Source organism: Amphiura filiformis, chromosome 6 (assembly GCF_039555335.1).
Source record: "Amphiura filiformis chromosome 6, Afil_fr2py, whole genome shotgun sequence".
Taxonomy (NCBI): domain Eukaryota; kingdom Metazoa; phylum Echinodermata; class Ophiuroidea; order Amphilepidida; family Amphiuridae; genus Amphiura; species Amphiura filiformis.
The window spans coordinates 10,158,377-10,172,032 of NC_092633.1; the positions used below are offsets into that span (position 1 = coordinate 10,158,377).

At 35.0% G+C, this 13,656-nt stretch overlaps 1 protein-coding gene across 2 annotated transcripts in view; it reads left to right on the top strand.

Moving 5' to 3' along the window:
* Positions 1 to 11,515, top strand: part of LOC140154948 (mitogen-activated protein kinase kinase kinase 2-like) — a 141,542-nt gene extending 130,027 nt beyond the window's left edge. For both annotated transcript variants that reach the window (XM_072177609.1, XM_072177610.1), the window contains exons 14-16: positions 239 to 368; positions 764 to 941; positions 1,455 to 11,515. In XM_072177609.1, coding sequence (XP_072033710.1) covers positions 239 to 368; positions 764 to 941; positions 1,455 to 1,692 — 546 coding nt within the window. In that variant the 3' untranslated portion in view covers positions 1,693 to 11,515. The remainder of the gene's footprint in view (positions 1 to 238; positions 369 to 763; positions 942 to 1,454) is intronic.
* The last annotated feature ends 2,141 nt before the right edge of the window (positions 11,516 to 13,656 follow it).

Consider the following 13,656-nt stretch of genomic DNA (forward strand, 5'->3'; position numbering starts at 1 on the left):
GCACTTATCATCCCACTATACACTGTTTTGAGTTTGGTAGTGATGTATGTGCATATTTTCCTATTTGGAATATCAAGTCACATGTGCTAACCTAATGCCACAGAGTATTGACAATCACTGCCATACTTGAGGTGAAGCGAAGTGTAGTTAATGAATTGAATGTTTGGCACAAACAGCATTTTTGGGTGTAAAGTGCAAGTAAAACAATTTCTTTTCCCTCTATCTATCCATCTCACAGGGCTCGGTTAAGGATGAGGTTGCAAGGTACGGTGCGTTAACAGAAAATGTAACGCGGAAGTACACAAGACAAATTCTAGAAGGGTCCGCTTACTTACATCAAAACCACATAGTACATAGAGATATCAAAGGTAAGTTAACTATCAATTAAGTAGGCAATACACTTGTTTGCAGAGCATGCAAAATTTTACTTCAATGTGTGGTTATATCCTTAAGCAATTGCTTAATTGAAGTCAAACAAAATGGGATGGATTTTCATCTAAGTAGTGATTTTAGCCCATGAATCAAGCTCATTTTTTGGCAACCCTGGTTGGTTCACAATCTGCTATCCTGAGATGTTTATCAGATCTCCCTTTGTTCTCAATAGACCATTCTGAAAAAATTCCATAAGCCTTGACTGCGAATTTAACCCTGATGACGTATTATCGATACACACTTCTTTACTGTGCGGGACTGCACTATTTATTACACTTTATCATAGACAAACTCTTAACATGCTTATTTTTTTGGTGATGCTATCTTGCAGGAGCTAACATACTTCGAGATGCTACCGGCAACGTGAAGCTAGCAGACTTTGGTGCATCCAAGAGATTGCAGACGATATGTAGCTTTATCACAGGGATCAAATCGGTGACGGGGACACCATATTGGATGAGCCCAGAGGTTATCAATGGGGAGGGTTACGGCAGGAAGGCTGATGTATGGTAAGCATTCATAGCACACCACTGATTGACAAAGAAACCAATACAGACTTGCTCATATTGAGTTGCAGTCAATAGACTGCTAGTGATGTATGCGTGTGCTGTTGACAGGTGGTGAGATCTTGGTTATGAACACACCATATGGTATAGGTCCCGAGTTTGAATACCCTAAAGTTGTTTTTATAAAACTTCCGTGGTCCGGTTACGCGCTGGTGAATTGCGATCGCGTAGAAGTGACAAGGTCGCCGAAGACCAATGGGTCAGCCGGCTTGTTGTCAAGTGCATTGATCAGCCAATCAGTGTGATTGTTTATTGCTTTTGTGTTTACGCTTGTGTACGCGATACGCACAGGCACGACCACGGAAGTTTAAAAAAAAAAAAACTTTACACTATTTGGGCAGCATGTCCCTGTATACATGTTTCTGATATTATGTGATAAACAAAAGATGTATTTGTTCCTTCATTAATAAAATGTGTTTTTTAATTTTTTTCCTCTTTTTCTTTCCATACCCATAGGAGCATCGGCTGTACAGTAGTAGAAATGTTAACAACCAAGCCACCGTGGGCAGATTTTGAAGCGATGGCGGCCATTTTCAAAATAGCAACGCAACCAACACAACCAGCACTTCCACAATCTCTCTCCAAAGATGGCCGGGACTTTATTGGCCTTTCATTTAGAAGAGACCCTAAAGAGAGACCGGGCACGTTAGACCTCTTAAAACATAGTTTTGTCACACAGTTCAGTATCGATTGAGCGATTGATTTATGGACTATTATAAAGAAGCGCTCGTTTTTTGAGAAAATGGACTCAATATTGAAGTTGTGTTTTAAAAACTTTGTTACCATAGATGATATCATCATCTGAATTGCAAACAATTTGAATTAATTTTCTTTGCGCAATGAATTGCAACTCGCCCGGGTATGGAAAATCATGAAACGCCCTCGATGGTTGAGGAAGACTATAAGCGCAGCTCCTGTGTTGTTATTTTCTGCTGCCAAATTGAGAAATAATGTTCAACTGTGTTGTATCTGTGCTATATGTTATGCAGCTGTGTGAGTGTCAGATACAGCTTTGGAAAGGGATGGATTGATGCATGGGATCGACAATCTTTCACTCCTGCTAAAATAAACGTCATGTCGTATATCAAACAGAGAAACTGCTGTGCGGTTTGTACCTGATTTATCCTACACTGTGGAAATTATTGATTAATACAAAAATATACTACTATCTACTACACATGGATCAGAGCACTGCTGGACAGATAGATAATACAGGCATTTTTTATAATTGTCCATGAGGTTTATTAGCCATTGGTCAAGTGTGACCCGACCATGTAGGCTCTTGAGTATGCACATCCGATTTCTTGTGTGCTGTGAATAGAGGTGTTATACATTATACACTGCGCTCAAGGTTATATGTTCATTATGATAAGTTGTTAAGCTCAAGACAATTACAAAAATGCCTGTATGTAATATATATCATTGTTTAAGTGTAATTAGGTTGGAAGTGCTTTGTTGTTACTATGCACCTGTGACCTTCTTCCATTCAACAGACGATATAATATATGTACATTTACATTTATTGTAATAATCATGTGAGCAATGCACTCCTGTTATGACAGTGGGGGTAGTGTTATATTCAAATATCTTATATGCCAAATATTATATGTCGTCGCTGGGCAGGAAAAACCTCCTTTATGTTATTGGCACCTGAACATGTTTAAAGCAAAACCTTCTATGTAACCTGTTGGCAGTTTTGTGTTATACATGTTCAGTGGCCACAAGCACATATGAGGTTTTTCCTTCCCAACGACAATGTGTGTTTGGATATATCATTAACATCACCCTGCTACTATAATTGCCATTTTTTTTGTAATTTTAAGAACAAGTATAAAAAATAGTTCAAGCTTACATTTTAAACATATTTATTCACCAATCTTTGCATAAGAACAAATGATAATGAGACAAATTAAAAGGATTAATCAGAAATGAATAGGGTGATTACGTAACTGATGCATGCTTGAATCATATTTTGTACTTGTTCTTAAAATAACAACAACAAAATGCTTAGGCAAATGATTGTAGCAGGGTGATGATATGGGGATGTACTGCATATATGAGTCTCATTTTCAGGCCCTTTGCTCCTTTTCCCATAAACATTGGCAAATGGCAGCACTGCTTTGTCATGACAGGTGTGACTTGTATAACCTTGTATGATACATTTTCAAGTATAATTTCAGTATATCTTCCCCAAATTGTTTCATTTTTTTTGTTCACACATTCCCATCCATGGTTAAAATTGAATTTTTATCATAATTGTAAATCCTATACTTACATTATTGAGTCCTTCCCCTCCCCAACCAAACGTTTCCCTTTTTAGGATAGTAGTTTTGATATATATATATATATATATCCTTTGCTTGGGTTTCAAATTGACATGATGATGTGAGCTTCTTTGCAAAAATCCCAGTATTTAAAGTATACATGCATATTTGTGTTTACTTCAATTGTAATTACTTTTGTGGAGGAAAAGATTGGACACTTAGAAAAGAGAGGTGTAAATTTACTAGCAAACATTTTGTAAACATCTTCTCAAGTAGACTAGGCAGGGAGAAGCATTTATACCCACCAAAAGGAACTTCGTATAGGAACTTAGTAAATTGTCACAATCAGGGAATTTTATTTTTTTGCAGATTTGGGAAAACCTGCTGGTTAGTGGGATGAATTGAACTATTCTAATTGAAAGCCTTACATCTCCTATGGAAGATATAACCTTAATCTTACACACAGGAGGTGTAGATTTCAAACAGGCACCATTTAGGTTACCTCATTTGAAATTCATACCCTCCTTGTGTGGAAGATTAAGGCCATGTCTTCCATAGGGGGTGTTTGAGTTTCAACTGGAATATCGCATTAAGCAGCTTGCAATGAAACCATTTACTTTTGTGAAGCTCCTTGTAACATGTAAATGTTGACAAATTAAATAGTTTACAGTAGTAAATGTTTCTCTTGTTGTACTCAGCACACTTCACCTTACAGCCCCCCTTTCAAAAATGTCTTGATATACATGTATTATAAGAAAAGCCAATGTTAAATCTGCTGTTTATGTGGTGGATAGCCAAGGAATTCAGTTCAGTCCAGCCTCTAGTATTTGGCCATGATGGGACTGGATGGATAAGTGAAAAATCCAGATAAGTGAATTATGCCTTATTCTGCATTGAATGGCTGAAGCACTTGCATTGGATTTACTCAATAGCAATAACACTAAAAGATGGCATTTGAGTACTGTATGCAACATCATTATGTCCTTCTAAAAGCATAAAATTGGGTGTCAAAGCATTAAAATCCTGCTTAGCAGAGATATCGGGATAAAAGAGGTTGGGCTGTATTGGCATTTGTAAATCTTTATGAGATTAACTCATTATGAAGTTAAAGTCATGCAAATATTTTGGAATTCCTCAGACAGCAGAATCTGTCTGTTTAATCAGATAATTTTAATGTTACACTGACCCACATCCACTCAACAAAAAGGGGACTTTTGTGAAGTGTGCTTTGAAATGGGAAGTCAACTATGAACAATCTCTTTAAGGGAAGCTTTTAAATTCTATTCCATAAGCTTACAAATGCAACTTAGAATACTGCTCTCTAAATGAGGTATCTATAATCCAAATTTTGTATGTTTAGTGAATTCCTATTGGTTAACTATGGAAATTGCAAATATCTGTTCTGTACATATTTTGTAGAAAGAAAAAAAAAGTATAAATAATTATTACTATTTTATGATTATTTGAAATTTCCATGTGCCTACTGACCCCCAAAACCTTGTGTATTTTTAACTACTTGGCTGCACTGTCAGTAAGCTTACATAACCATGTGTGTAATTAGACAATTCTTTGTGTGATGACAAAATATTCCATTTGTGCCTAGTCATTAAGTGTGTAGAAGAGTGGTTGGTTGGTGGGAAGAGAAATGTGACTCGATATGAGCAAAGATACGGGTGTACAATGGGTGTATCCTTGGTGTAAGATATTCATGAGTTAGAATAGTGTAAAGACTATTGAGGAATTAAGCAGTTTACAGAATAAAGCTGTATAATCATTCAATAGACGATGTCTGTGCTAGGCTAATTCTATGCAGTTTTACACGAATGATACACCGTACAATGAGGGGAATAGTTAAATGGAGAGGATGTAAATCGCTGTATTCTTGTCTCATTTGAAAATGTTTGGATGCCAACATTAATCGGCTATTCCAAATTGAAATCCATACATCCCTTGTGGAAGGAAACTTCTAAATCGAGGGTATTTCTGTGTGCAACACTTGCCACAGTGAGATAGCCTGCCATACAACCGTACTCTCAGTGAATTATCTTAATAATTGGCATTTATTTCATTTTCATATCAGGTTAGAGATATGATTCTATTGTATTTCATGTGATTATACATCCCCCATACCAGTGTGTGTGTTTCAAACTGTGTGTGCTCAATCTATGGTCTTAATAGATCCAATTGGAATTATTATGCATGGTTATCTACTGTTTGTAACAATTAATTGCATGGTCTATAACCTACTGGGTCTGATTTGATGAACACATCCAACACATCACAAGTCCACACAACTGAACACTTTATGACTTTTTGTTACTCACTTTGATTTTCAGGATTTGCATTCAATGTCCCGGAGGTGATTTTGCAAACATTTACAACCCGCTGTAGAGTTGCTACCTCAAACGCGACATGGTGGATTTGGTTTCATATCATTGGTTAGGCTAAATAAATTGCCTCTCAAAGCCTATGAGAGTTTCAAAAGAGAATGCAGAATGCTTTTTTTTTAAAGATTTTTAAAAACTTAATTTTGAATTAATTTTATGGAAATTTGCGAGTATCGAATCAAGTAAAATTTCTTCAAAGTATTTTTCAGAATTTTCATGATTTTACGGAAAAAAATTATTAAAAAATAGGTGAAATGGATGTGCTAAGAAAAACACACACAGGGGCTTTGAGACAGAACTTTTTTAGCCTTATGTGAACAAACTAGGCCATTAATTTTGGTGACAGTACCTGTTGGTGTGCTGGTGTAAAAGGGATCAGAATTGATTGAAAGTATGTTTTAGTGAGATGAACATGTATTATTAGATTGAACTATCATGTAATGTCTTCAGTACACCTGATCACCTTGTAGACATCTGTCTATAGCACAGTCATGTGAACTTGTTACATATGATTGTGTCCCCTCAGACCATCCACAACCATTCTAGGCCTCTTATAATCTGCACAATATACACCTTTCATGGCAAAATACTTTGTATTGCTTTCAACTCTGACGTTGTATTTCTGAACTAAACAAGTCTGAAGTGAGCAACCCCGGATATGGTTTGCGTCAGGGTCACCAATCCAAAATGGCGACTTGGTAGCGATGTCTTTCGAAGCAATAAATTCACTTTTTTATGCGGTACATCCTGGTAAAAAATATTCAGAAAATATTTATGTAGAAAATACTTTCATGTACCACCGGATTTAGTTTCGTTGCTATATTCCCAATATTAAGGAAATTGATAATTTTATGAGAGAAACTTTTTATGTGTTGCTGTTATGAACATAAGCTTAACAAAAATATCATATGCCGCTACTTTTCCCCATGATGCACGACATGGACAGACTGATGATAATTTTAGAAAATTTGACTGAATAATACATCATTTTGCCATGATAGGTGCACTTGTGCTGCACATAGTGTCTTAATAGGCTATTCCAGTTGAAATCCATACACCCCTATTGAAGATATTAATCTTCCACACATGGAGTGTGAATTTCAAATGAGGTTAGCCAAATGGGTGTCTCCATTTGAAATCTACAGCACCTGTGTGGGAGATTAAGGTTATGTCGTCCATAGGGGCTGTATGTATGGATTTCAACTTAGATTAGCCCATGATTCTCTTCACCTTGTCTTTGCAACATGTCATTAGCAAATCTTTTTCTAACATTTTACTATATTGGAACATGGCAAGTTTTTTATATGCTGTTTTTCTTCAACAAAATTGCAAATGTACATTGAACTTTATTCTAACATTGTCATTACCCTGTTGGTTGTGTAGATCCACCTGCATTTACACAAGTTCTTATCAGTGTGTTATAGTATTTTATACAAAAGTTGAATTGTTGATAGGAACACATATGCATTTATTTCTAGGTGATCATTTTTCAGAATTAAAGAAAGTGCTTGCTTTGTTTGCATGTTATTGCCTTCTTAATGGTATGCCTTAGTTTTCATGAATTACACAATACTATACCTATAAACTTGTCATTTTTGCCATTTTCACGTCAAATTTTAGACCATGAATTTGTAAACAAAATCTGTGTGATTTTGATCCTGCATCACAACGTTTTCAAGGTGTGTAGCCTTGAAACAGGCATGCCGTTCTCGGAATCACAGCATTGCGTGTCAAGACGGCACAGTCATAACGCTGGCTCACATACAGAGACACTATCAATGTCTATGAGAAGCAGTATAGAGAATTTGGACACCACTATGATTGAATGAATAGAGAATCACTGCATTGTTTACCCATGCACTCCACAAACTTTAATTTTAAGTGTGTGCTTGTTTGTGATATGGGTGTTATGCGTTGTGGCAATGCAGGCTATTCAACATGTGCACAAACCTATGTATCATATTTTGTAACCTGATAGCAACAATCCAATAAAGCGGATTCTGAAAAGCGTTACAAATGAAGCTACTTGGAGTCCAAATTCTCCAGGCTATATTTCTTTTGAGCGATAAATTGCCATGGTGAGCGTGTTCCTTGGTTTATTGTTTTTGGATTATTTGCATACATTGTTTTTAATTACAGATGAGCCACTTAAATGACAACGAATGTTAGAACACTTTTATTGTTCCAGTACAGTCCATTTCCACTGGTTGGAAATTCATACTGCAATCAGGACTGCTAATCCTAACATGCACTTCCAGGTCATGTCACATGTGTGTCACATGTGTATCACATGATACCATAACTGGGTGATTTGTGGATTTACCTTTTGGGTAAATCCCATGAGCCTTTGTGGGTAGACCTGTGATGCGCACATCGATACTGTGCACATCACGGCTTTGAAATGCGCAGTAGCGATGTTCGCTAAACTAAGTGCACATCTGCGTGATGTCAAATGGAGACATCTCCGGTCTACCCGCAAAGGCTTATGGGATTTACGAAAAAGGTCAATTGACATAACTGTGCTGGAATAGTGCATGATAGGAGGTTAAAATAAAAAGTGTTATGTTTCAATATGCTGACTAATAATGAAATTACTATTCTTATTATGATCTATATCTTATGTTCTATAAGAGACAGATATTCTGTATATATATGGCCGTTTATGTACATTGTACAAACAAATTCCCTGATATGTATATTATATAACATAAGACTGCAAATATATGATCCTTGAAAGCTTTATGTTTTGTATGTTTGGAACGTTCCCAAAACTATCTTGCTTTTTGAAAGGTACTGGTATTTTACATGTACATTGGCACAACTTTATGTAGTCCACAACAATAATCTTACAAAAGTCATGACATGTTGAAAGGATTTGCTTTTGTATCAGTTGATTGTCCAATGTTGCATGCAGTAAGCAGTTGCATCCATTTGTACGAATATTTGTACTTTGCAAAAAGGAAGTCCGATAGGAGGGTAGATGCAACATACATACCATTTTGCTTAAAAAGGGTCAAAAATATGGTAGTGAAATTTGGAAAGCTTAGAGGGGACTAACTTTTTCCTGCATGTCACGTTTTCCTTCCCTTGTTCCTGACTAATTTGCTCTTATTTATTGTTATATTTTTTGTCTTGATTAATAAGTTCAATAAGAATTCAAGTTTCTTGCAGTTATGCTATGTATTATATATATATTTGAGCAAAATAAATTTCTAATTTATTAATGTTTAATTTGTTTTCTGCAGGAAAACTAATGAATAAGAAATTTTATTGAAAATCATTGCTGATATTTTATTTCTAAATCATTTCAAAAACAGTGATAAATTTTACTATTTGTTTCCTTTCTTTGAACAGATATTAATTCAGGGTTTCTCAAGTTTTCATTTTTTTGTTGCTGTTGATGAATCACATGTGGCCCCATCAAAATCAATCTTTACAGGTTTAAAGTGATCCACTTTAAACCTGTAAAGATTTTTGTGAGTGTCTTCTGCTAAAGGAATCTATGGTTAGGAAGATATACAAATGACGGGCATTGGAAATTATTGTTTTTAACTATTCTTGGAATGTTTTTGAAACCCTGAATTACTAATCTGTGTTTTCTGCATTTTATATTTATAGGGTGGCCCTTAAAGGACACATTCTTGTACTGTATGGTAACTTTTTCATCTTTCTCTTTGATATTGAGAAACTTTTTAAAAGTATTACTGACAATAGACATTGAAACATATGTGATGATTTTAAAAGAGACAAAAAATGGGATGAATCCTTGGTGTAAGATATTCATGAGTTGGACTAGTGTAAAGACTCCATTTAGGAATTAAGCAGCTTACGGAATAAAGCTGTATATTCAATAGAAGATTTCTGCACTATGCTAATTCCATGAAGTTTTACACAACAGGATAAACCAAAAATTCTGCTCCCATCGTCTTGTTTGTTTTGAGCCACACAATACGTACACCACACATTTGTGTTAAATATGATATGTATATTTAAGTAACATTAAACATCTAACAATGTAAAATATGAGTAAGTTACTATAAAAACAGGTTGTATTCCTTTAAGAACCACTCTGTATAGTGTACATGCATTACTCTCATGATTCTGTCTTTAGTGTAGAGTGCGGGCCACTCTGACTATGTATTGTTTGCTATATAAATAATTAATGTTTTCATTGATGATAGGTTTGAATGTTATATATTTTTTCCATGTGCCTTTTACTGCTCACATTTTATTTCAATTGTATCTTCTGATTATTGTATTTTTATTTTTGTGTTCTCAACTAAGAATTCCAAATTTTATGTCAAAGGTGTTTAAAAACAAAGATAATTATATTCTTGCATTTACAAAAAGTCAAATATGATGATCGTTGTATTTGGTTAAAGAATGTTTCTAAGTTATATGCTGCTCTAAGTTACAGTTTTTGGCTTATTGTTCACATATATATGTAGTGTTTTAATAACATAATAAATGCTGAATCCATATCCAGGCTTGAAATTACAACGCTTTTTTAAGAAAAATTTGTGGGTCCGGTAACTAGGTGTCTTGAAATTTGATTATGCAAATTGAATCCATTGGTTGTTATTCTTGAAAAGAAACCAATTGGAGAAATGTGGAAAAAAAGACATATGTATATGCATGTAGTGGCAGTGATTTCAACAGTTTTCATTTATTTAAATAGCTTCAAATTGCTCCTCAAGTTCATAACTGGTTATCCTTGATGTAAGCATACACAAAATTAGCCTATTGTCAAGACTTGATTGTGGGATTTGATGGCTTTATTCCATAAACTGTATAATCCCCGTCTTGATACTAGGCTAACTTTGAGTATGCTAATATGAAGGTCATACTAACAGTGTCTCCATAATAAGATCTTACAAATATTACCATTCCTGATATAACTAAATTTCTTAAGTTCTGGAAGTCAACCAAACCACCTTATTTAACTGCAGATTTAGTTATTAAACAATAGTGTATGTTTGCATATAATTTCAAAATGAGCAAAGTATAAGTAATGTAAGCTAAAACAGTAAGATGTCCTCTGTAAAGTCTAGTATATAAGCAACTTAGTATTTCAATCATGCATCCTTTTATTAGCTATTTTCATAACTAAATGTACTTAAAAAAACTCCTACTTTGTACACTTCGCACAAAAGGTTTCACTTTAAAAACCTTGTTACATTTATACTGTAACATCAAGTCGTTCTAGTTTTTGCATTGCATGCACTTTTGTTTTGTTTTAAACAAAGGTGCGTACACATGGCTTTCTTCTTAGAATTCATTCTTTGAGTAAAGTATGATTAATGGCTAGCCCTCTAATCATGTAACTGTGATTTCTGATACCAGTTTTTTTTTTTCTTCAATTTAAGTGGTTTTAAGGCGACTTCAACCATGGTATTACTCAAACTGGCAGATGTGATGTTAAAGGAATGACATAGTTATAGAAGTGATCTTTACAGCTAGTGTACAAAATTGGTTGTTTATTCATCAAGCCCATTCCATATATGGTCATACTTAAAAATAAAATTTCCTGAATTTAGATATTGTCGAGGAAAGGCAAACAATGAAATAGTCAACTGTCTACTGGTTAGAACTATAAGCTCAATTCATGTTTCCATATTGTACATGCATATTGTGTGTGTAGTAGTGCATACAATCTCAGATTATGTTTCCAAGTATTGTTTAACCTAGTTACGGGATTGTACACATAATTCTGTATTTATATGAAACACTTTTATGAGTTGTGGCTTATTGATATCAACGCCCATTATTTTTGGGTTTTGGCTTTTATGTATAAAGTGAGAAATCCAATCATGTTATCAGTCATTTTATACAAAAAATGTGAAAATAAAAGGTAATGGAAAACAAACTTTCTTCTGTGTTTCTTGTCACTGTTGTGTCTTGTTTGGTACCAGGACATGGACTTGATCCTACATCCGAGTCCACTTCCAACATGAAATAAATCGTCTCTATCCTACATCCAGGATGTAGCATCTCACTGAGGTAGTCTTGGACCTAGAATGTGGTACCAAATTGCCTAGTGAGGACACATTTTCCACATCATCCCAAATTCTTAAGCTGTTTGTGACCTTTCGACTTAATTCATGAATTGAACGCAGTTACCAGTCTGAAAAGAGATTTAAACATTTGCTTTTTTTTTTATATTCTTTGGCTTTTAATTTTGATAAATTTGTAATATACGGTGTGTCATAAGTCTGTTCCTCCCCCCATAGGAAAACCATTTTAACATGCTTTAAATTAAACTCACACAATTAATTTGATAATAATTTGTTACTGGTTATTGTTTTGGATTAATATAAATGTTACTTAGCAATTTATTTGAAGTTGTCTTTTTATGGTCGATAACCTCCGAAAGTCTGCAAACCTCTGTTATTGTTGTTTTTCCATTGAAAATCAAGGTTTGCAGACCTTTAAATCTGCCATAACATACAAAATTAGCTCTAAAATTCTAGAACAACGGCCGACATATTTTTTTTGCTGCAATGAGCCTTAAGGTTCATTGCAGCTAGTAGCCCAAAGGCAAATAAACAGAGGGGGTACTTCCATATTGAGGTTATGCTCCAGGGGAAGTCGGAATATAGGCGGAACGGACTTTCGACACACGGTATATTTACAATTCTTCACTGGTGTAATGGCATGGTTGTCCATGTTGAAAACTGCAGACTGTGTAACCCAGAAATGATCTCAATCATTCTTTTTACATTTGCCACTTTCAGATCATATAAAATCTGGGTAAGTGGACCCAATATATCAGCAGTTTGGTGTATTATCTGTCATTGAGAAGGTGAAATCAATGTGCAATGAGACCAATTGTATGCGAACTCGGACCTATGTCCAATACCACATGTCTATAGTGAGAACATGTTCTTACTCAAAACTAAAGATGAGCCTGATAAGGAGGGAACAGCATACGGCCACTTGACTGATCAATTTTACACAAGTCCACAACAAAACAAGATGGGTGCACTGCCTGGCGTATGTCATTACATATCACCTCATCTGTAGTAAACTACCAATGAAATTTTGAAGGCAGATGGTAAAGATAAAACAATACTTGTAAAAGAAAATATGTGACACTCAAGTTTGGCATGATTTCATTTTATTTTATTCACCAATAAGTTTAGATTTTCACAACGTCAAAACAAATATTAACTGTCTGAGCGTAATGATTGACATAATTATAATCATGAAGATTGTTCCTTTCCACCAACTGGCCATCCATGTATTTCTCAGACCTGAAATTTTCAGCTGATTTCAGCTTCGTTTGTTGCTTAAATTTAAACTTTTTCTTTCATTTTCAGCCCAATTTGAGCTATTTTACCATGATTTCAGTGTTTTTTTTCAGCCTTTTGAGCATTTTCAGCCTTTTTCTACAAAGACAATTTTCAGATACCATTAAGACAGTTAACATTTGTTTTATATCACTCGTACATTATTCCGTTGCCATGAAAAGTGAGGGAGATGATTTTCATCATGAAAAGAGATCAGCCCTACCCTTAATTGGGATGGGGCCAAGAACTTTCTAAAATATATTACACTTTGCTTCTAGAAACTCCATCCAGAAGGACAAAAGTGGACACCGTCAGCGTCCTGAAGAAGTTAAGGTCATACATCAGTCATTCACCAGTATCCCTCCGCTGATGACGGAGTACGATGAGTGTTGTTGGATAGTTTTTCCTTTTAAATTTTCCTTTGATAAATTCTGTAAGTTTTCACAATATTTTATACTAATTTAATTTGTCAGCACAGAACTAAACTTTGTTGTGACATAGTTCATATTTCCATTAATTTACCTCCAATTGCATTGGAGAGTGTTAGAGGCCAAGCACACACAAGTTGAGCTATGAAGCACTCTCTTCACTGCCGGTGCACTTCACACATAATTTGTCTGGCCAAGGCACACAAAGGTTCATAACATATTATGCAAGGGAAAAACTATCCAACAACATTGATCTATAGCAAACATATTGTATGGCAATCAACAAATGA